At 53.3% G+C, this 22,640-nt stretch overlaps 6 protein-coding genes across 6 annotated transcripts; 1 reads left to right on the forward strand and 5 right to left on the reverse strand.

Annotated features, from left to right (window-relative positions):
* Positions 1-8,612: 8,612 nt before the first annotated feature.
* MFIFM68171_11322 (uncharacterized protein) lies at positions 8,613-9,257 on the reverse strand (the record flags this gene model as incomplete). The annotated part of the gene is made up of 1 exon (XM_071066741.1): positions 8,613-9,257. The coding sequence occupies one exon, from the start codon at positions 9,255-9,257 to the stop codon at positions 8,613-8,615; it is 645 nt and encodes a 214-aa protein (XP_070922842.1).
* A 2,618-nt stretch (positions 9,258-11,875) lies between these two features.
* MFIFM68171_11323 (uncharacterized protein) lies at positions 11,876-13,063 on the reverse strand (the record flags this gene model as incomplete). The annotated part of the gene is made up of 2 exons (XM_071066742.1): positions 11,876-12,921; positions 12,976-13,063. 2 exons carry the CDS (start codon positions 13,061-13,063, stop codon positions 11,876-11,878), a joined length of 1,134 nt encoding a protein of 377 aa, XP_070922843.1.
* A 3,635-nt stretch (positions 13,064-16,698) lies between these two features.
* On the forward strand, positions 16,699-18,236 carry MFIFM68171_11324 (uncharacterized protein; the record flags this gene model as incomplete). Its single annotated transcript, XM_071066743.1, has 2 exons — positions 16,699-18,037; positions 18,103-18,236. 2 exons carry the CDS (start codon positions 16,699-16,701, stop codon positions 18,234-18,236), a joined length of 1,473 nt encoding a protein of 490 aa, XP_070922844.1.
* Positions 18,237-18,478: 242 nt separating this feature from the next.
* MFIFM68171_11325 (uncharacterized protein) lies at positions 18,479-18,841 on the reverse strand (the record flags this gene model as incomplete). The annotated part of the gene is made up of 2 exons (XM_071066744.1): positions 18,479-18,650; positions 18,702-18,841. 2 exons carry the CDS (start codon positions 18,839-18,841, stop codon positions 18,479-18,481), a joined length of 312 nt encoding a protein of 103 aa, XP_070922845.1.
* Positions 18,842-19,022: 181 nt separating this feature from the next.
* On the reverse strand, positions 19,023-21,047 carry MFIFM68171_11326 (uncharacterized protein; the record flags this gene model as incomplete). Its single annotated transcript, XM_071066745.1, has 7 exons — positions 19,023-19,373; positions 19,461-19,910; positions 19,985-20,095; positions 20,161-20,297; positions 20,370-20,478; positions 20,538-20,803; positions 20,870-21,047. 7 exons carry the CDS (start codon positions 21,045-21,047, stop codon positions 19,023-19,025), a joined length of 1,602 nt encoding a protein of 533 aa, XP_070922846.1.
* A 56-nt stretch (positions 21,048-21,103) lies between these two features.
* MFIFM68171_11327 (uncharacterized protein) lies at positions 21,104-21,649 on the reverse strand (the record flags this gene model as incomplete). Its single annotated transcript, XM_071066746.1, has 2 exons — positions 21,104-21,572; positions 21,624-21,649. The coding sequence occupies 2 exons, from the start codon at positions 21,647-21,649 to the stop codon at positions 21,104-21,106; spliced, it is 495 nt and encodes a 164-aa protein (XP_070922847.1).
* Between the last annotated feature and the right edge of the window lie 991 nt (positions 21,650-22,640).

Below are 22,640 nucleotides of genomic sequence, written 5' to 3' on the forward strand. Positions count from 1 at the left end.
TCAAGCACACCGAAACCATGAAAATAACTGGAAGTTGTGGTAAAACCTTTCCAGTAGTGATATTATCCGGAGGTTGCTCCCCCGCATCTGGAGCACGCGATAATATGGCATAGAGCAACCTCATCGTAATCCGGGTCATTGATAATGACCTTTGGGTGCCTGTGGTCCTCAAAGGCTGTCATGCTATATCTGATGTGAAATACAGCTATGGAAATATATCCAGGTACCAAGTCATTAACGGTTTTCATCAGACCAGCGTCCTGCGCTTAGTCTAGATACCTAAGGTATCTGGGTAGTAGCAAGCTTATCCAAAACCCTATCCTCCCGCGCTAGGTATGAGAAGAGTGTCTTGTTGAGAAAGATCCCAAGATATTCAGAGAATGCCATGCATTCGGGAAGAAGTCAGCTCGCTGCAGGCTTTCATCCTCCCGCCTCATGCAGCAGTTGAGCGGGAGAGTTATGATCTTCACTCAGCTCCCTCCAGATCTGTCTAAGAACCCTAGAGCCTGCTAGTTCACGGCAATCTCTGACCCTCTACGTATAAGAGATTGTTCGTCACAGTCATCTCGAACGCAATAGTAGTAATCAACATCTCAGATGGTGTCTCCTTGGTAAGTGGGTTTATTCCAGGGGACATCCTTACCGTTACTGGTTTGGGGGGTAAATAGGTAATGGTGTTAGATCCCCACGAGTGTACGATGGTCGGCATACCTCTCTTGCGGTGACGGTTGACATGGAGAGGAGGGTAAGTAAGATAAGGCAAGCAGGTAGAGAAGAGGGATACTACTGCTAGGCAATCGCACACCAAATACGAGGGCTGCACAGTGAACCAACCGGAACTAGTACAGCCTGACAAACAAGGCAGGGCCAAGCCTCGTAGTCAGCATGACAACTTTAATGAAAAGCCCGTACCGGGCTTAGCACGTTATATAATGTCGTTTGCGTGCTCTTTGTTCAATTCAATTACGTGTCTCTTCTACAGGACAAACTCGTCGTACTTTTTCCCCATTGTATCAGTGTAGGCTCTATACAACCCACCATACCAGCATCCTAGAAGCGCTCTCCAAGTTTGGATTATGATAAGTCAATTATGATCTATATGCTTTCCTTAACCTCGACGTTGTGCGGGCTAATTCATCGTGTAGTCAGCCCGTGAGTATTCGTAATCTGCTCCCAATTACATCTCGGAAACAGCTTTCTTTTTCCAAAAAGGTTCTAAGCTACTCGCAAGTGGAACTAATTATTGGTGTAGGGTGTTGTCTATCTATTTCAGCACGACTGCCAGCAATGTGCCTTTGCAGGAGCGGCAGCTGTGGTGTGCGAAGGGAATACTCGGACAGGATAGGGAAAAAGCTCTCTGCAACGAGCGCACTCCATCACCTTGCCGGGTTCCTTGAATATCGGTCCCCGCTTGTTCTAGCTTGTTCTGATCCGACTAGTCAACACAGACATACCACAATGTCAACGTTCTGGTTAATTTGAGCATTGTAGACCAAGAGAGCGCTATTATTGTTAAGAGGAATCTCCGGTGGTTTTGAGAGTTACATCCGGTGAAGGCCGTGCGGAGTGGGTTATGTGCCAACCCACCAATTCGCTCTGGGCAGTCCTAAAGCGGTTAACAGGGAGAGTAACGCAATCCTGTGAGTTCATATGTAAGCCTTTCGCGAGTAAGCATCCAAGGGCTTATCCCTTTTTAGTCCCTTACCCATGGAAAGTGGGGTAAATGCTTCTCACACCACCTTTCTCGGTATCGCGCACCCTTGCTCATCCCGTGCCCAGCTCAGGTTTACGAGCCGTGGCGTTCTTGCTAGCGTCTATCATGGCAGCTTTTGGCGTCTTATGCTAAGCGAAGGGTAAACATCTCTCCGAGGGCGCGGCGTCATGCTACAAATCCGCTGTCCAGTGTAGCAGAAGATTGAGTCTCTAATTGCGTACCACGCTCGTGTCGGGATTTAAGGCACACAACCTGATTGGGTACCAAGTTGCCGTCGAGGAAGAAGAGAGTAATCTGCGATGTGTATTCGGTGTGATATTGGGCACGAGGCCTGCCTAGGAGACTGGACCCGAGCATTCCGAAATTGCCGCGACAAAGAGGTGCAGTGAGGATGACAATGAGTCAATACATCGTTCAACTCTCGCTCGTAGCAAATCAACTATAAAACGGATAGACACCATGTTTACTTTGTAAGAGCAAGATAGGAGGTTGTCGGCATTGTTGTTAAACCCAGATTCATGTTCAATCCACGTCGACTGCCAAAGAAGACACGATATCTCAAGATGAAGCCTTTTCTCCTCGAACCGGTCTTGCTGCTCACATTTCCTTTGACGGCGTATTCGTCGCCCTTCTTTATCCCGGAACAACCTCTCGTTAGGAGAGCCATCGACCCTGGCACTCCTGGGCCATACACTCCGGTCGCTCCGGCAGAATACACACTCCCCAACGTCTCCATCCCAAACCTCCCTACCCCGGTCGAACTTCAAGGCATTGTCGTGGGCCCCGCCTCTACCTCGAGCCCAGGGCCCCGCCCGCTCATTCTCCTCCTCCATGGCCAGCATGCGATGTGCTACCTCCCGGATCCAAACAATCCAGCTAACAAACAACTTGGTCTCGACGGGGAAAACTGGCCTTGTGTTGGCGGCCGGGTTCCCTTCCCCAGTCATCATGGCTATCTACAGACTCAAAACCTGCTTGCCACACACGGGTATATCTCCGTTTCTATTTCAAGCAACGGAGTAAATGCCCAAGCCGGCGACGCGCCGGGACCAATGACGCGGGGCATGCTGGCCAGGTCCATCTTGGTCCGGTTACACCTGAAATTATGGGCAGATTGGGCTGGTGCTGGCCGAGCAGGCGCCCCCGACGCTGTGAAGGCTGTTCCGCCGGCCGATATGGCGAATATAATGTTGCTCGGTCACTCAAGGGGCGGAGAGGGGGTGTCTCATGCGGCCGTCGACAGCTTGACGGCCCCACCCGCCGCTGCGGATCATCCAGAGCTGGCAGGTCAAAACTCACGGTGGCGGATCAAGGGCCTCTTCCTCATTGCGCCCAAGGCTTACGGCCACAGCTCCGCACCGGATGTGCCTTCAGCAGTGATCTTGCCTGGCTGCGATGGTGACGTGGATAATCTCGAGGGGCAAATGTATGTTGACGGCACAAGAATGGTGAGCCGCGGGAGGGCATTACATTCTGCCGTCTTTGTCGAGGGTGCGAATCACAACTGGTTCAACGCGGAGTGGGTAAGGGAGGACGGCACAATCAACAATCCGTTCTGTCGGCAGAACGCACCCGGGAGGCTAAGTAGGGAGACTCAGAGAGCTGTGGGCGCGACGTATGCTGTTGCTGCCGCGCACCTGTTCCTATCCGCAGACGACTCGACAAGGCCGTTGCTCGATGGATCGGCCGTGGCGACTCCGCCATCGGTTAGCCCAGCCAAGGTGTATACACATGCTCTTGGCGGAAATAGGGATCCATTAGTTGTCCCAGAGAATGGCACAGTCGTGTCGGTATCAGGGAGCGGGCTCACCTCCTTCTTATGTGAGCAGCTTCCTGTGTCTGGCTCTCCAACAGATTGTCAGGCCTGGAATTCTCCTCACACTGTGCAATTCCAAAATATTCGACCCGAGGCAGGGAGATACATGATCAGGTTATCGTGGACTGCTGCCGGAGGGACGGCCCGAATATCGTCAGGGGCCATAGCCAAAAATATTTCTGGCAGCGAGTTCATCGCCCTTCGAATGATTGTGCGAGACGAAACCGTCGGAAACCGGTTCCGAGTGGCCGTGGTCGATACGTCTGGCAGACGTGCGATCCTGCAGGATGAAATAATTCTTGACGGTTTTCCGAACACTGCTCCTATAGGAGGACCACACTGGGCTCAGGAGGCTCGGGTGTCACTGAGTGGTGCTATGGCTGCTGGAGTGGACATGAGTCGAATTGCGGCAATGGAAATTACACCAATTAGCGGGTCGGGGACGGCCTGGCTTGTTGACTCGTGGGGATGGAGAGTAGGGACACCAGATCCATCACCATATTCGCTCCCACGGATTGCTGTTGGCGAGATGACTGTTCCGGCACCTAGTGGGACGTCCACTCTTCAGCTACCAGTGACATTGACTGGGAGTGGAAATGGTATAGTAAGGATGTTTGTTGTAGATGCTGTGTCTGGAGTTGCGACAGACCAGTTGGTGAATGTGGTGGCTGGAATGACCTCGTTTGATGTGTCCGTTGTGGTGTCGGGAGGAGTAAGTCCTGGGGTGGCTCGGACTTACGTGGTTGCGGCCAAGGCGGTTCGGGGAGTAATGGTTGGCGACCCGGTCGGTGCGGTCATTGTTCAGGGATAATGTGGTATCTTGAGCGTATGAAGTAAGCGAAGTTTCGTTGCTATCCTGAGATAGAATGGTATTTGACGTCTTGTTTGCTAAAGACAGTGTCTCCCGGAAAACCCCGATGTGCTTATATATGTACTTTTTGTGTGTCACCAGGTATATTGATTTTGCCCCAACCATCACCTTACCTAGAAGGTAAAATAAGCTAGCTATACTACGATCCGATATCATTCAGATTTCGGCGTGATTATTGGGGTAGTAGGTACAAGATAATAGGCAGGTACATTGTAGTGGTAAGGTCCAGCTAAAGCCCCCCACCCCTCTCTATATATTGTTCGGAACATTAACCGTTATAATCTAGCTATAATTATTATGTGCACTTTGATAGGACTATCACTACTAGAAAGGCCGTGAAAGAGCTCTCTAATTCAACAGTATAATTACTATCTTGGCTTTATAGTCAAAGGGAAGCACTTACATGCATAACCCTCTAGGGATGTGTCGCGCTGGAAACCGCACTTGTGGAGCTCTGCTCTCACCGCCGAGCTCAGCAGCTCATCACGTGAGCTCGCCCAGACCATTTCCTTTGTGTATTTAAGCCAGTTCTTCAGTCTCCTACTGCAGTAGATAGATCTTCAGAGACTCCAACCTTTCCATGCACTTCCCAAGCCCTCCGCTGAGCTCCTGTGCGCGTGACAGGATGATATCCTCAACCCCGGGTACCTTATTTCTGATGTCTGTGGCGAGGTTGACGACGCGAAATATGAAATTGTATCAAGACGTTCGGCCATCTAGGACAGATTCTTTCATACTCAAAATTAATCTCTCGGTTTTAAGCTCCGAAGGAAATATTTCCTCGGCCAAGTTTAAGTACGTTACGATATCTAGAAATTAGGGTGCTAGGCCAACCTGGTTCTCCGCAAGACCGACGTCTTTGAACTCTACTTTGCTATTGCTTCATAATTTTTGTCGCTTCCTAAGAGGAGACTCCGCATCATCATCGTCGTCTCAAGCATTTCGCTTGGTTGGACGCTACCGCCAGAGATCGATGAGAGACTTTCGCCTCTATTATATCTCGGAGAACCAGACGCCACAGCTAAGCTATGAGAATGAAAATAGCCTTGGCACCCGTTGTATTGAGCAGGGCACACTTGAAAGGGGGCTCACCAAGTCCTTCCGCCATCCTCTATCTATGTTGTTTTGACAGAGCTACAGGGAGGTATTGACAACCCTAGTTAGTCTAGACGTTACGTGGAGGGTTCCAATCAGAACAGCCATGATGAAAGTGCTGCCTAGTAGGAGACGGGACTGTAAGAAGAAAATTAGCTCCCGATCCTTGGCGTGTAGAATCTAGTAGTCCCTAAGGCTAATCTCGGTAGAACCTAGGCCAGTATCAAATTTGTGTTGGATAATATGATCGAGCAAGCTAAAGTCGTATTTGGATAGCATAGGGAACTCACGTCCAAGTGCATCTTTGACAAGTATAGGATTCTATAGGAAGGTCTATCGAATGCGGGACGGTTTAATACGGCTATACGGATTTCCAGCTCTACGATATAGATTTGCTATGTCGAAACGCTCCTCAAGGTTAGAATTTGTTATGGTGAACTAGGCTCAAGACTTACTAGGTAGCAGCCACCCCGTCCTCTAGATCTATCCAGGTGGTGCGAAGTTCGCCGCTAACAAGGTTGTATAACCTCTCGGGAAGAGCGGTAGCTTTGAATACGGCAACGGCTTGCTTGGCGACACCGTCTCGAACGTAAACGAGCACCCCCTTTATTATTTCTATTCAATACCTCATATCCACCTATTCTGCTACAGTCCTCTCTCAGGTGATGTTCATGGTTTCTAGGCCGCGCTCGGCCATCAAGATGTTGACTCTGCCGACATATACACTCAAATAACTGTGCACTTTTCGAATATTGGCGTAATGACCTAGCCCAAGGCGAACCTTGGTGATGGGAGCCTTCCACGAGAAGCCTGTCGCGCTTGGGCCCAGCGACGCTTAATAGCGGTTCAGTCTCCGTCAAAACTCTTCTAGGGTCGTCCTATAGCTGAGAGCGATATATTTGACTGAATCGCCGCCTCCGTATGGTTGCAAGCGATCGAGGTGGGTGAGGGCTTTTTGGAGGCATTCGAGCTCGAGGACAACGTTGCGATACTCGTCTTTGACCCACCCACGTCTTTTAGGCACGCGGTAATGTCGGCAACCAGCTTTCATACAGCCAGGAAGTCGCCCACCGAGAAGCCGAACGACGGGGCGAACAACGATGGTGAGTTTGAAATGAGATCATATCCAGAGTAAGGGGCGTTACCGCCCTGAAAGGCATCGACTGCCTTGAATCCCCTCCGCTGGAGAAAGCTGCGTGAACCACGTGACATTGTGCTGCTGAGCCCCGGGCCTGAGCTTCAAACAAGTGATGTGCTCAACGGAGTCAGCCGAACTAACCAGAGTATCCCACTTAGTGGGGACTAAGTGAGAGATTGCCCTGCAACCCCGTTACGCCTGGCCACTCCCAACATTATGCTTAGTAAGTTCGTTCTATATTTCCCTTTCACAATACCCTAGAATGCCTGTCGACGTACGGGTTAGTGGGTATTCACCTTCACATCGCGTCCTGCCTTGCTTACCTCGAGTGAAGATTTCTATGCGTCGTTTACTCGACCCTTGGAGCTTTCTTTGCCTTCGTCAACAACTAGAGCGATTAGACAGATACAGTAGTATTTATGTTTCTTTAGAAGGCAATTTTAGCCGAGGTGACAGAAAATGGGCCTCTAGGGCTGTACACCGGCTGCGCATTGGGATCACCGAAGTCGGAGAAAATCAGGGAGAATTCCAGTCAAATTAGCCGCGGCTCGCCGCAGCCTAGGGCTACAAATAGCAATAGTAATCGTGAGTACCTGGATTCGGCCTATATAACTAGGCTGTTATCTCCACCTCCATAATGAGGGCTGAGGATGGGCAAGGGCGATATCGCCTTTATATTGGAGAAGTCCCCGATCCTGAGCTAAACGATCCTTGTATCAGCAAACTCATCTATAAATTCTACGTCTAGAAATTTGACTAGATAATCTAAGGGTCAGTACCTATCAATTCTTAATGATGATACCAAGCTCCATGCCGAGTTTACCTGATCTTGCTAGACTAGAAAATGCATCTCCAAAGCTATGCCGATCGGATCCATAGCACTGTTTCCCGATGTTTGTATGTTCAAAGGATATATACTTTTTCTAGCTTGACCTCGGCGCCTTCCTTGGCTGTCTGACCCTTTATTCCTTTCCATCCTCTTCGTCCTCTCCGGCGCAGCCACCCCATTCCATTCCTGGAGAGAGTGGGCTATAGACCCAACCGTTCGATCCTAGTACTCAAATTTTCACGATGGTGATATGATGGCGCCGTTTCCGAGAGAAAAGGAGGATCAACTAAATCTGCTGTGTCCTAACCGCGCTCGCATTAGTTCTGTGCCGGAAAAGAGTAATGTGCAAGCCTCCCTAATGCAGACTCCGGCAAATGATTACTACGGCCTGCTAGCACTCGAATTAGTATTATCCGAGGAGTTACGGTCTACAATCAATGAATCAATGTAGGACTCGGAGATTGAAACGTACGGGCCCGGTGAAAAGACGGTATGAGTGCTTTCCGACCGGTAGGAGCTTGGAGAAAATAATCGACGGGATTGCAGACATTGTCGATGAACTAAAGCTCTTTCCTGTCAAGGCCATCTGTTACGAGTTCGCTGGATTAGGATCGAAGTGGTGGAAGGCGAGTGAACCTATTAATGCTAAAGGATACGACAAGGAGATTGATGCGACTTTGTCCGATGGACACGATTACGTGAACAAATTCTGCCGAGGATGTCAACGTAGGACAACGGCCCACCTCAGCAATGTACTCATCGATATATCCTTACATCACGGGAGCCATATCAAGGACCAGGCATTTAACTCGATAGTAACGATAGTGGCGAAGGGACCTCTTGGATCCAGATTGGGAAATACGAACGGATCCAGTGGGGTTGCAAAATAACACTTTCTCGTCTCGGCCGGTCTAGATAGCAGGGTTGTATGACTTTGGTTGCTCTCTTAGTGTTTCCAAGGGCAGCTCCGCTTAAGAGGTGGAAACTCTCCTCTGAATCTTGTTACTACCTTAGCTAGCCGGTGTTGGGGCGCCGAGAAGGTTGTAGGGGTTCACGTGCCATGGGTGGATGGTAGATATTGTAGCATATGCTTTTTGCCTACCTTGTCCCTCGACTCTGACCATGATTTCTTTTCCCTGGTGACACCGTCTAGCCTTCTGTTTTCTCTTCTTCAGCCTTCTCACACCTCAGCCTAAACGCCTTCATAGCGAGCTGCCACATCTTCTCAGTTGTCATGTCAATTCTCCTCCCATCAGCCATCACTTGCGCCATCACCTCCTCCTCAGCAGCCCACGCGAACCCTCTATGCTCCTTCGGATCCAGCCTAACCGCTTCGCAAGTCCCGACCTCCACCTCGAATGCAAGATGGCAATACCATCGCTCCTCGAAATAAAACATATACGCTCCTTCCGGCCACTCCCCCTGGCCCGCTCCCTGAGGGATAAACCGTACCACTTCCTTCGTAGCAAGCCCAGTCTCCTCCCACAGCTCTCGCGCGGCGCCCGCCAACACACTCTCATCCCGCTGCATTTCAATGGCACCTCCGGGAAACTCCCACCGGTGAGGCATCCAATCATCGTGCGCAGCGCGTTGAACGAGGAGCACGTGGCCGGCGGGATTGAAGACGGCCACGCTGACGCATAGGCGCTCGACTTTTGTAGCTCCAGCAGGGGAAGTAGGCGAGGTACGATAGAGGCGGAGAAAGTGTGATGCCGGGGTGTTAAACACGGCGAGGGAGGCTAGGAGACTAGAGATGAGGTTGGAGGTTGGCAGATTGGAGGCGTTGCAAGCCATTGGCGCTGCCAGTTCTGTTGGCATTGCGTTGACTTGATGTTGAGCTTCAAAGGAGCTGCCGTTCCAGCAGGGCTCACGAGCATGGCTTAGAGTGTGGTGACCGCCCCGCCCGCACCTCAGCAGAATTGTGCTCGGGGTAATTTTGTTCCGGTAGGTGTGAGCCGATCTTCCGTTGTCAGCCCACAATGTCGCCGGGCTAGTTATCGGATAGGCAGCCAGTTAGTAGGGGATTTCCTGATTCATTCTTGCAGTCTTTGCCGGTGCAGCGGGTGGGGAAGGACGGGATATTATAGATTGTCGCGCTGTTATATGCAATCGGCTTGGGCATTGTCGTCGCAGTCAGTATCGTTAGGTATATTCTAGGCGGTATTGCACTTAGCTAGCCATTTGCCCTCGCTAACCGAAATATCTCGTATGCGGTCGCTATTACCGGTGCTAGATAGAAGTACTAGCACGCATGAATCAGATTTCTATATGCAGCAAAGGACACTATCCTTATATAGCTCGTAGCGATCGTTCTCCCAGTTGTTGTTATCGGTATTATTTCCCCCAGTATTAGTGGTCATATAGGGTTAGGATTTTTGAAATTTCTGAGAATTTCAGAAGTCAAAAACCAACTAACTATTTCTATACTCTCGTATCAATACGTAAGTATGTACGGACCATCCTAATATCCAAATGGTCTCTGCTCCTATCTAGAGTCCGTCCACCATGCCTCAACAGCAAGAGCAAATGCTAGCCCAGGAGATGGAGCTGGACAGCGATGATGATATGTACTCTGTCGACTCTGAGGAGGACCTTGAGCGTGCTCAAGCCCTCCGTGAGTCCCAGCACCATAGTTAGGCATCTAGTCCAACGGCGGTCCTTCTAAAGTTGGCCCTTCCACACCTCCCCGAACCACTGGGAATAGGAGTGCTGCTTTTTCGGACTCACCCGTCCAAGAGTCAGTGTGGGAAACGTTGAGCAATATATGCGGAACTCCCAGGGTTGGCGTCTCGTTGTCACCTACTCAATCTGCATGGAAGAACTCGTCGTCCCGGGTCTTCAAGAGGATAATGGAGAGCATGAGCCCATGAAGGTTCTGTAGTGCTGCCACGTGTTTGGCGCCAACTGCGTCTGGGCTTGGATCAGGCGGAAGCGGCACTCGGTGGAAGGGATTGCCTCTCCGCTCTGCTGTCAACCTCTGTCGGTGGCGGAACGGTGCTTCCCGGGTCGGGTCGGAGAGTCACCGCTATACCTCTGACGCCGAGTTCCGCACCCTGGTGAATCTGGTGGCCCACCGCTACACCCCTGACAATGCCACTCGCACCCGAAATGGAGGGGAATGGAGACTGGGTCCAGGAGCGCAGCCCCCGTTGGCTCAGGCCTAACATCAATGGCGGCCAAGGATCTGGGAGCATGGCGCCGGCCCTGTTTCCATCGAGATTGCCTCAGGAGCAAGCTGCGAATATCGACGCCACTGCGCCAATTCCTCGCGCGGGATTGGGGCGTCAGCCGCCGAGAGGGCAGTACCCTGGCCTATGGCGGGGCGAACGACGACCAGCTTCGCCAGAGGCTGGGCGGCAGCCCCATTGCTCTCACCTCGCTTGGCTTTCCCGGCGGGCTTTGTATTGCTAACGGCACCGCAACCTATTATATGCGCAATCTTGGGTCCTCGCTGCAGTCCATTCCCTTTGGCTCAACCCGAGACCGACAAAATCCTACCCCAACAAAACCGATCCTCCAACCCCAGCCAAAGCAACGTGTTAAACGCCCCGTCTAGAAGGCAAGCTTTTCCAGACCTGCTGTTCTGCTGCTCCGCAGCAGAAGCTCACCGATGAAGCTACGCAGGCTCTGCCGCGACCCGAGTGGTGGCTTCCTCCGCGGGGCTTGCGGAGGGTGGTGCAGCCGCCCGAAGGCTCGGGTCCTGGGTTGGGGGCGTCGCGGTGGGCGGCGGTGACTCGGCCTTCGGTGTCCATTGCGCAGCCTGCTGCTCCTGCTCTTGCCAACAGGCGCCAGGGCCAGGGTTACGAGATGGACGACTCAGACCTGCCTGATGAGATTGAGTAGGGCGAGTTCGCTCTTGGCTCACCAGACAGTGTATGCACATACAAGGAAGTGGAAGCCGCTCCATTGTTATTGGTGCTTCATGTAATAACAAGGGTGGGAGGGTGAGTTGGATGATGATGACTCGTCATGAACCACCGAGACGGAGCGATGAGATTAGGAGACCTTTGTGGTGAGATAGGAAATGAGAAAATGACATTACACCAGAATATTGTGCCTCATTGTTCGTAACGGATGTGAGCGGTGAAGAAGTGAGAGTGAGAGGTGCCCTCGAACTTGGGTAACAACCATATTCACTGCCAGCGGGCCTGAGGTCCTAGAGAGATCCAAATGACGTCTTCTCTTGTTCCAACGCCTTTAATAATACTTACTATACTGTGAAGGGTATGAGGATCAGACGGGAACAAAGTTGCTCATATTTTATTTCTTTTATTGGAGGCTGCCGATCTTTGAGTAAAAGACTAAAAAAGTTGCCGTAAATATACACCGGTGATGTTGACGACTTGCTTGCTTAGACACACCAGAAACGCAAGCCTTAAGGAGTAGCCTCACCATCATTCCGCCATCGCCCATCAATCTCCTCCATTTCCACTAACTTGGGCAGTGAAGGCCTCCAAATCACCAGGTTTCATAGACAGGATGTGGTCAATAGCCTCCGCCTGTGGTCTGGCCAAATAAAGAAACTGGATGCCCATGATAGGCTCGAGCTCGCCGTGGTGGTCCTTCATCGGTACATGCTTTTCGTAATCATAAAACGACGAGATAGTAAAATGAGAGCCCGGTACCACCTTGGAGACATTGGCGCATTGGGTGATTGACGAGATGTGGTAGATGTGCTCGCTCTCGCCATGGTCATGACCATGGCCATCGCTCTCAACATGTGAAACGAACTCGGCCGTCTCGCCGTACGCAGGCACACTCGAGCACACTAGTTTACCGTCCATGTAAACTTCTTGTAGGGTATTGCCGTCGTGGGTATGCGGCACCGCGAGGATCAAGTCCCCACTATACTTTGATGTCCACCCTGTCGCTGCTTTGGCAGTGAACACGCCAGCCTCTTTCTGAACACCGTTGGTCTCATTCAGGCAGTTTCCCTTCACGTCGAGCCAGATTGGGAACACAATGTCGAATTCGGCCGGGGTGCTTGGCAGGTATTCCCACTCCATGACCATGTAGACTGTCCTGGCTTCCTCTCGCATGTTCATGGCTTCGGTGACGAGGAACACCTGATCGCCTTCCCGGAGGTAGTACCCTGCCTTCCGGGTCCCTTTTAGGGTGTAATCGAAGACGGAGCGCTCGTTACCGTTGACGCCCATCCGTTCAGGCCAATGCTCGCAGGCCATGTCGGTGCGGTTCAAGTTCATGAGTCCGTTGTGGTGGAGCCACATGCCGGTATTTGCGTTGGCTGTCTTACCGCCTTCATACTGGAGATCGGCAGTGAAGCTGGTAATAAGGCAATCGTGGCACGGCAGCAAGATGTTCATGTCGCGGAAGGACAGCATGCCGTGAGTCTCGGGGTCTTCGGATGAGGGAACTAGGTAGGGTCCATAGCTGATTCTGGCTCGCTTGCTGTCCAAGTCCTTGAAGAATTTGGGCTCGATGACCTCGATTTTTGCATCTGAGACATAAGTTAGAAACGTGCAAGTCCTGGACGATGTAAGGATGAACTGACGGGTGGGTGCTCCCCATTCTTCCTCCAACGGAGCCGCGCAGACAATCTGCGTAACACTGAGAGCGGCAATGAACTCGGAGAGCTTCATGGTGGGTTACGCTAGTGAAAAGAACTACTAATGGGGCCAAGGAAGGGACATCGGACGCGGCACATTCTTGTATCCTGTCCAAAGGTCCCCTGTTTTCAACTCATCGCCATGTCACACAAACCCCAACCCCTCCCAAATCCGAGCTCTGCGGTGCTGCTCGGAAATGATGACCGGGTATTTGATGCCATGGCCAATAATAAAACATTCATTGTTGAGGGTCAGAGACGTTATCGCAGATCTGAATAGCCTGTGATCTTTTAAGGTGCCCAGCCAAGGAGAATCTGGAAACAGTGTTACAAACTTCAACACAGAGGCGGGGCAACAGTCGGTCAGCGAGTTTGGTGTGCGCAAGGTTTCAAAAATACATTTGTCGTGATCAACCCTAATTAATATCGCGATCGATATAGAACAGCCTAGTATCAGGCCGCCCGGTCATGGATCCGAGCCGCAGTGAGTCAGCCGGCCGAGACCTGGTCTCTCTTCCGATGACCTTCAGTTGGTATCTGAAAAGTGCCGCCTGCGCAGGCTGCCCGCCAAGTCCGCACGAGATTTGGCACGAGACTGGGTACTTTAACCGGAAAAGAACCAAGCATACGGCACCTATTTTGAGTTTGATGCCACAGCCGGATGCTTGGGAGCAACTAACCTCTTCGGATAAACATTTTCAGTGATCCTAGATGGTAGAGGCAACCCGAAAGCTTGTGTCAATAGCAAGGAGATTCATAATAAGAGGCAAAAAGTCCAGCTTGCTCAATCCTGTTTCATCGTAGCTCTTCAGGACATGCCAAGATTAGGCAGCGCTGGCGGTCAGCTCGGTGAGCCTAAAATTTCAAGTTCGGCTACTGAATTATTTCTAGTGGAAGCTTATAATATGTGGTTTGCCTCAACAGTGTGAACCAGGGGGACAGGACCACTACGATTTGGGAAGGGCTGGCCTATCATACCCCAAGTCACGGCTTAGGTCGCTCATTGGAACAAGGCTACCAATGGTGTACCGAGTCTTGTCATAATAAATAGGGCCAGCTGGCATCGGTTGCGTCAAGTGGGCGAATCAATCTACCGTTCGGAGGCGGGGTATCATCTACTAAAGAACAGTGAAAGCCCAACATTCTAAGTTTAGAGCCGTCATCTTCTGAGAACCGTCCCCCTAAAAATAAAATAAAGGTAGGAGATGGATACCTCTCGGAAGCATCTAACCTAAGGATACTGTAGTAACTGTTCACGTTGTACGTTGGGACCGTTTATAGAAGCTGCGGGGAGGGCAAACGCAGTCACTAACACTGCTCGAGAAGGACTAGCTCATCGCGAGTCTTGTCGTCTGGCTAGGTCGTCGACTGCACTCGCAAAGCTGCTGGTAATTGACCTTCTGAGATCTTACGACATTACGGTGGCTGTCTTGATCGATCATATTGGGCCTCGGCTGTTGGGCAGCTCCGAGTCCACATCGGAGGCCGTAGCCGACGACATCAACCAAGATACCTGGCTAGCTTTGCTTGCGGCTCAGCCGGACTCCTTTGTTTTAGTTGACCGGTATTCTATACCCAACTGGCTGGGTTTCGCGCGGTTTGGCTGTGTCAAATCTCGGGAGATCACTCGGTCAATCACAGTTCAATCGAGATTGACGAACCTGGGCGTGTGGAAGATGATCCTGGGAGACTAGGGGGTATTAAAATGGTGCAGAAACACACATCTACACCCACATACCTATCAAAACAAGGGGGAGGGCAGAGATAGCCAAATGCCAGACAGATAAGATAGACAAGACAGGCCAGGCGACACCACCACAAATTAGGTCCCTACAGCCTAAACAAGGTCAAAACAACATATGCAGATAGAGCTCCCTCTGGTCAGAGAGAGATCACTTTGTACGAAAAGAATGCTCGTCAATTGAGCTTGCAACAGGTGTTGAAAAGAGTGCTGAATTGATTGTCTTGTCTAAGGAGCAATGGCCAGGACGGCGCTACTTATGGTGCGAAAGAAAAATGGGCCCACGGCAGTTCCAGCCCCCGGGGCGTCATCCTAGTAACTGTGTCCCTCTGACCAGAGGGACCCCGCCTCAGGGGACTGTTTCCCCCAACTCGGTATGTAGACTGGATCCCCGCGACGTTGACCAGTTCGGTCCATCGATGTATCTGATCCAACTTCCAGCCTCAGGTTCTGTGTTCCACTCTTCTCCGGTAGCAACGACTAGGCAACTGACTCGCTGGGTCGTCTACTTCACGGACGAGCAGATGATGTGGGAATGTGAGCATTGCATCAAGCCGAACACCGACCACGACAACCTGAGCGGTCCAGACAAGGAAGGCGACACCCGCTTGCACAAGCTCCTCAGGGCCCAAAGCGGCGGTCATCAAACATAAAGGTACCCATCCGTTTCACTGGCAATCCCCTCCTACCCCAGAGCTTCTCAACTGCTCCACTATACGAGGCCTGGCCCGAATACCACCCCTTCAAACTTTGGTGGCTAGTCGTTGAGAGATACAGCGAATACCATTTAACCAAGACAGCTGATAAATGGTTCGCTATCGCCGGTCTCCCGGGCCGGCTAACACGTGATTACCAAACTATACTTCACGTGGGCATTCGGGCGATAGCGCCTGGCGCCGGCCTTCTCTGGCAAGTGCAGGGCGGGACGCTTAGGCACTATCCCGATTTCTACAGCACCCGTAGTGGTCGTGGCTGGGGATGAATGGGCCTGTGACCTACCAGTATGTCGACAAGTCTTATCAGTTCGCTGCACAAGGGGTTCAACCGTCCTTGGATAAGGTGGAATTCACGACTGCCAGCCTTTCCAAGTGTCTGTGGGCATCTGTCGTTTAATTGTCCGTCGCGGACCGCGGTGGTTTTGACAAGCTTGTCTACGGACCTGCGTTTCCAGGAGGAGACGGGTTGGAGGGATAGGGATCCGGCTGCGGATGAGTCCTTTCATAACCTGACGCGAGGTCGGCCGACGTTGCCGATGATGGTTGAATATAGTACGGCAAAGCTGCTGCCACACTGTCGGCTGCTGCTTGACAGTGACGATGGGAGGGCTGTTGGCTGGGTGGTGCTCGATATCGACTTGGACCGTCCCGACGGGCTCGATGCTAGTAGGTGCAGTACCAACGGGTTCGATATCAGTGGGCACCGTCATTGGGACCTTGCGGGGGCGACCGCGCGGACGGTTCGAGCGGGTTGATCCGGCGCCGGGGGATCTTGTTGAAGGCCCGCCGGACGGGAAGGTCACCCTTTTCAGCGGAAATCGCGTTTTCAGGCGATTCGGACTTGGTTGGGTCCTTAGATATAGCCGATGGCTCCGGGACTTGATCGTTCGGGCCTGTCGGTGCTGGGTTCATATAAGCTAAGAACATCAAAACATGTATTAATTAGCCCTAGAAAAGAGCTTGAAACTTTTGCTGCTAGGTCTGGGAGGCTGCAATGATAACTGTGTTTATACTTAGGTAAAGTAACTTACTGACCCGACTGTCAGCTCTGTATCACACGCAATGGTTCCTGCTACTACGCTGTCCAGTAATGATTCTTGCACCCCTCAGAACCCCCGCTGCGGGACTCATACAAACATCAAACATAGCTCGCGTCCACCAAGCTCTCCAACCTGCCGTCCTCATCACCTGGCTTTTCATGCTGAACTCGTCATGGCAATTCTCATTCTAGAACCCAATGTCAATGGCCGCGCCCAGGCTTCAATTGAGGAGGGCGCCGCTCGGTACGCCGAGGTCGGCCGCCTGCTCGCGTACGTCGACCACGATGTCGACATGCCGCTGCTCGAAAACCCGGAAGAAAAACCCCTCCCCTGCCGTGAGCCGGCTGAGGAGACCACCGCCGTTAGTGCACATTTCTCGGCGCAGCTTCACGCCTTGTATGAGCAGCTGGCCGCCTACGACGCGAGAAGCGCAGCCTCGCTGGCAGAGGCAAAGCTGGCGCCGATAGACGAGAACGGCGTCGAGGTCAAAATCACGGTCGGGTACCAGTCCTTCACCAGCTACCCAGCCTGCCAGCACCTCATCTACCACGCGCGCCGCCGGACGCTGCACAACCCAGGGACGCTCCCCGCGCTGCCGTTCGTACGCAAGCTTCGCATCGTACAGGGCTGCGGCCCGCTTCGAGAATTCCATTTCAGCCGCGTCCGACCCGTCTCTCTGCGCGTGCCCCTGGAATGCCTCGTCCGTCTCCCCGGCGTGGCAGAGATTGACTGCCCGTGGCTGTGGGAGTGGCTCCCCGTGCCCGCGGCCAGCCAGCCCATGCGCCACTTCGCACGCGTCTGGGAAGGCACCTGGCGCGATGCGCGTCACGAGTTTGGCGCAGCCATGGGGAAGCAGGAGGAGCTGCCGGGTGGTCTGCTGATCCCTGCTACCCTGACCAAGGCCAGGTTGTGGTTCTGGCAGCCGAGACTTACTTGCGATGACAACCAGGCGCTGGCAATGCCGGATCTCGTGGCGCCGGCACAGCAAGACCCCCTGTCGGTAGGCCTGCGCACGCTGGCGGCCCAGCTGCAGGAGCTCAACCTCCGAGCCTTTGTCACCGAGCATCTCTTCCCTGCGCCCGACGCGCCATCGTCGGCGCAGTGGTCGCGCATGCGACGGCTTACCATCGAGTTTCACCCGCTGCGCCCAGACGGCAGCTGGTATTTCGTCGGCCCGCGAGGCGAGGATCCCCACCCGGAGGGCTTCGCCATCAATGAAGCCGACCACTATCCGCCTGTGCAGACCACGGCCGAGGACGAGGAGGTGGACGAGCAGTGGGACGTGGATCCGCAGGGCGGCGAAGAGGTTGAATTTTTCCCGGACGTGTTCCGCACCGAGCCGCTCGCCGAGAGGATCGAGCCTCTGCTCGCAGGGTTTCCCTCGGCCGTGAAGAACATGGGCGTCCTCGAGAGGCGGAGCTCTTTGCCTACCTGGCGTGGTATCCTTCCGAGAGCAGGGCAGACGAATACGGGGACGAGGCGCCGTACGACTGCGAAAACGGCGTGCATAGGTGGGGGGTGCGATACCGAGCTGGTGGGAATGGTGACGAGCAGGGGCAGGTTCAAAAGGAAGCAGTGGTCCAGTGGCAGGTCGGTGACTGGAGAACGAGTCAGAGCGTGTTGGGCCTGTTTGAAGACCTGGGACGGCAGGACTGGTTGGACTTTGAGTTTGAGCAGAAAAGGAACATCGTGCGCCATGCTGTCGCTTAGGTAATAGGTACCTTAGGTACCTAGATAGGTAGAAAAGAGAACAGAGCTCAGTCATAGATGATGAGACACACAATATCAACATTGCACAAGTATAATTCAAGCAATTTTCAAGTCATTGTAATTGGCTTTCTCTGCCGTCTTCACGCTACACAAGTAATAAAGACTATTCATGTAGTGTCTGAAGGTTCTCTCGCTCTCTCTTTCCCCCTCTCTCACGTTCTCATGTGCCAGACGACATAAGCTCAGAAAGGCCACTGCCGAGCAGGCATCGTCCTCAGGTAGTCATTCATACCCTCAATGTCATCAATCAGGTTCCTGACCCCCTGCCTCCTCGCTAGGACGGCGGCGCTGCCACCTTGCTTGTCCTGGTTCGCCTGCTTGACGGGTTCGTTGGCCCAGTGCTCCATCAGGGGCCTGATAAAGTCATTGAGGACCTTCATCGTCTTGCTCTACATCATGAGGAACTCGCTGTGCATGAACGTGTCCCACTCGGCCTGCGGCCCAAATCCCTGCCAGACGGCGAAGCCCGCCGGCGGGTTGGCGGGGATTATTATCGTGTCGAGCGGGCCGAGGATGGCGCCCACGCGGGCCTTTTGCGCGCGCATGATGGTGATTGCGGTTCAGTCGTTGTGGTAGATTCGGGGCCCGATCAGGGAGCGCATCGCCTTGAGCATCACTCGCGCACCCGCGGGGTTGGGCAGCCGGTTGGTTACCTAGCCAGTTGTTCGTCCTGACGATGTCGAGATTGGTGCCCCAGGCCTTGCCCTTGGCGGGCGTGTTGATGGGTCACTTGAGAGAGACATACTCATCCGTCTTCCACTGGTGCGTCGGGAACTGGGCGGCGATGTGGTCGTTGGGCGTGAGCGTCACGCCAAAACCCTGGGCCGTGTCGATGCCCGGGGCCGCGACGGCGGGAATGTTGAACATCATGCCGACGTACCCGCAGAAAGATACCCTGGCTTTGTTCTGGCGGGGATTGGGGTTTGAGTTGACCAGGAGATCAGTCTTCTCGTTGATGTAGATAGTAAAGAACTTGTCCATCATCTGGGCCTCGAGGATGTGCACCGAGTGGTAGTCCGTATTGGCAACTCGTGCGGTGAGCGGGTCGCCCCAGTCGTAGCTGCCGCAAACGCCGGGCTGCTCTCAGCCGTAGATGAGGGGGCCCGTAGGGGAGGAGCCGTCCGTCGGATAGCTAAAGCTTGTCTAGAGATTGCACGCCCTGACGGTCTTCTGGATGATGGCTCTCTTGTCGATGTGCGCCAGGATCTCCCCTACAACATCATCCAGATCATCATAGTCATCAAGATTAGTAGCGTTCTCTGACCTCCTCCTGCGCATGTTTTCGTAGTCCTCGTTGAGGTACTTGTCCTGATCCCATGCTGGCTGGACGTCGCCGCGGGAGCTGCCCTCATTCTCGTTGGGATAGTTGGACGGCGGGCAGAAGAACTTGCCGGCGGGGAGACTGAGCACCGGGCTGTAGACGCTTCCTCTCTTGGCCAGCTGACCCGGCCGCTGCTGTATTCCGTTGTTGTCGTCCAGCCCAGAAGGCAGACTGTGGCCATGCCTGTAGCCGAGAGAATAGTTGCCAGCGGCCTCGACGAGACCAAGGTCTCTCTTGGACGGGATGGGTCCCAGGTCCGGACAGGTGCCTGCCGTGATAATGGCCTTGTTCCACTTGGGTGTCAGGTCGCATTCGCCGCCGGACCAGCCAAAGACCTACAGGGCCTGGGCCCTGCCGTACAGCGTACGCCGACGTCGAGGCCGTAAGTGAAAGGAAAGACGACGTTGTTCGAGACACCCGCCGTCAGCTTGGCCATGACGCTGGCCTCGCCCACGACGGCGGCGGCAGCCGGGTCGACCTCCCACCTGTCGGCGAACCTCACGCCAAACTCGGCCGCAGTCGAGAGCCGGGCTGTGACGTCACCTGAACGGCGATACCAGCATAGAAGTCGGGTCTCTTGATGCCTTCAAAGTCGCCGGTGCGGTTGACACTGGTGTCGCCTTCGCCGATGTCCTTGGTCTTGTAAGCATCATCGTCGCCATCCGGCACGACTTGGCGAACTTGACAAAGTTTACATCCAAGGTCAGCTAAAGGATTCAGATTTCTCTCGAGCGGTAAGGGATAATTAGTACTTACTTCCCACTTGGCAATGTCAAGCTTGGTCTCAATAGTGCCTACCACGGTGAGCGAGGCATCGATGCTGCCCTCGATAGTGAGACCAATCGTGGCGATGCCCAGAATCTTGAAGGAAGCGTCGGAGAAGGGATGTTCAGAATGACGCTCTTCTGCTCGTAAACAACTTTGGCGACGGCCTCGAGGGTCATGACGCCCGTGATCTCGCCCTTGTTGTAAAAGGTAAAATAGCTCTGGCTCACGTCGAGGGGCAGGCGGAGCGAGTTGACGATGAAGGTGAAACCAAAGGTGGACTCGACCTTGATCTTGAGCAGGGCCTGGGCGAGCAGGTGGCTTTCGTAGCTGACATCGCGTTTCGAACAGGACCACGTCTCATCTATGAGCTTGGCCGTCGGGGTGTCCTCGTACCTGTGCGTGAACTCGCGCTTGATCTCTGGCTTAACGAGCTGCGCGAGCCACTCGAGGATGCCCTAGCCGAACCAGCGCTCGTACAGCTCACGCTTGTCCAGTCCACCAGAGTAGTAGTCGTCCCTGGACTCCTCGTCGAGCCACCTTACGTAGTTGACACCCACGTCGGCGAGCGTGCGCGTGGTGAGGCCCCTCTTCTTCTTCTTGGACACGGACCCAGCGACGACTGTGTCCCAGTAGTCGTCCTGGTTGCTAAAGTCGATGCCCATCTGCGTGTTTCCGAGGTCGCGCGGGCACGGGCAAAGTCGTAGTCAAAGGTCAGCGATTACACTACGGGCTTCCGGAGCGCGAGGTGGGCGAGGTAGCGTGGCAGCAGCTTGACATGGTCAACGCCTTGGACGGGCTCCATGCTCTTGGCCACGGCATACTTACCGGGGCCGCAGCCGGGGGGCATCTGCAGGATGGCTCCGGGGACGCCATAACCGAGCCCGATCTTGTAGCAGTTGCTGTTCTCGGAGAAGTCAGTGCAGACAATGCTGACCGTGTGCTCGCCCTCTGTGACGGCGTCGTCGCATCCAAAGACGTTCCAGTAGGAGCCGTCGCGCTTGTCGACCGACACCTGCAGCACCTCGGGCGACGCCAGGACGACAAACTGAAAGGCGGCCTCGTTGCGGTTGTCGTCACCGCCCGCTGAGGACTTATCCGTCTCGAGGCTAAAGTTCGTGTCGACGCTCTCTCCGTCGGGCGGGTACTTTAACAGGAACCCCAGACGCACAGGGAGAAACAGGTGGTCGCTAGACGACTCGCAGCGAAAGGCACACACACGAGAGAGCTAGATACCGCACGTCTCGCCGCCTAGTTCTTGACCCATTCACACATTTTGCCTATCTTCGAGGAATCTCCTTGAGCAGAGGTTTCTTGTTCACACCAACGATAGTCTCCCAAGCTTGCTCTTCACTGCTTCCTGAGAAGGCCAGTCGGTTTCCATAGCGGTCATCCAGCATTACGCGATACGCAACCCACCGATACGTAATCCCCGCACGCAGATTCCGGCTTCCAGGAGAATTTCAGACTTCCAGGGCCTTCAGCATGGGGTGTCTGTAGAGAGCGTGAAGCATCCGCCGTAACCGCCTGTTCGATCCCAACTCCCCCCCTTGAATCTCGTGTCCCATAAGTTGCTATCTACGTCTTAGTCAGGAAGCCGCCTGCCTGAAGACTATATACGAAGGAAAATATACCATGTTTGCGGATTGCTGGAGGAGGTCGGTTTCTACTTCACAGCTTGCGGGCAAGTAGTGCCTTTGACAGACGGATAGGACCACAAAGTTCATTTTCCTTCGCAATCGCTACCACTTCATCGACCTGGAAATTTGAGCGGCCAAAGCGCTTCAATGTTCTGTCCTTTTATAGTTGATTATATCGGAGAGTGTATCTTTGCGTCCGCTATAGGGTCCGGAGGGTAGATGTGAACTTCATTTACCTAGAACCATTGGACGACACATCCACTCCCTTCTTGCAACTGCACATCGCCAAACCTACTGTTACTCAGGGTGCGTGAACAGGTATTATCAACTTCTCAAGAACAACAATTCAGGGTGCCTGACAAACCGACCAAGCTCCGCCACAATACCAGAGGCTTATACTGTACCTACCGACAAGGCTGTCCTTGCCTAATAGGTACATTTCACCACACACACGGCGTTAATGACAAGAATCACGCTAGAGAGTTTACTAGAGAACAAAAAGGAGCTAGGAAGTCTAAGAGATCATCCAGACTTTATTCAAAGTTGTTATAAACATAGTCTAAGTTGTACAAAGTGCGGGGTATATCGTGATGTGAGGTAACAGTTGTGTGGAAGATA

The sequence above is a fragment of the Madurella fahalii genome (assembly GCF_045866475.1).
Source record: "Madurella fahalii IFM 68171 DNA, scaffold_6, whole genome shotgun sequence".
NCBI classification, from domain to species: Eukaryota; Fungi; Ascomycota; class Sordariomycetes; order Sordariales; genus Madurella; species Madurella fahalii.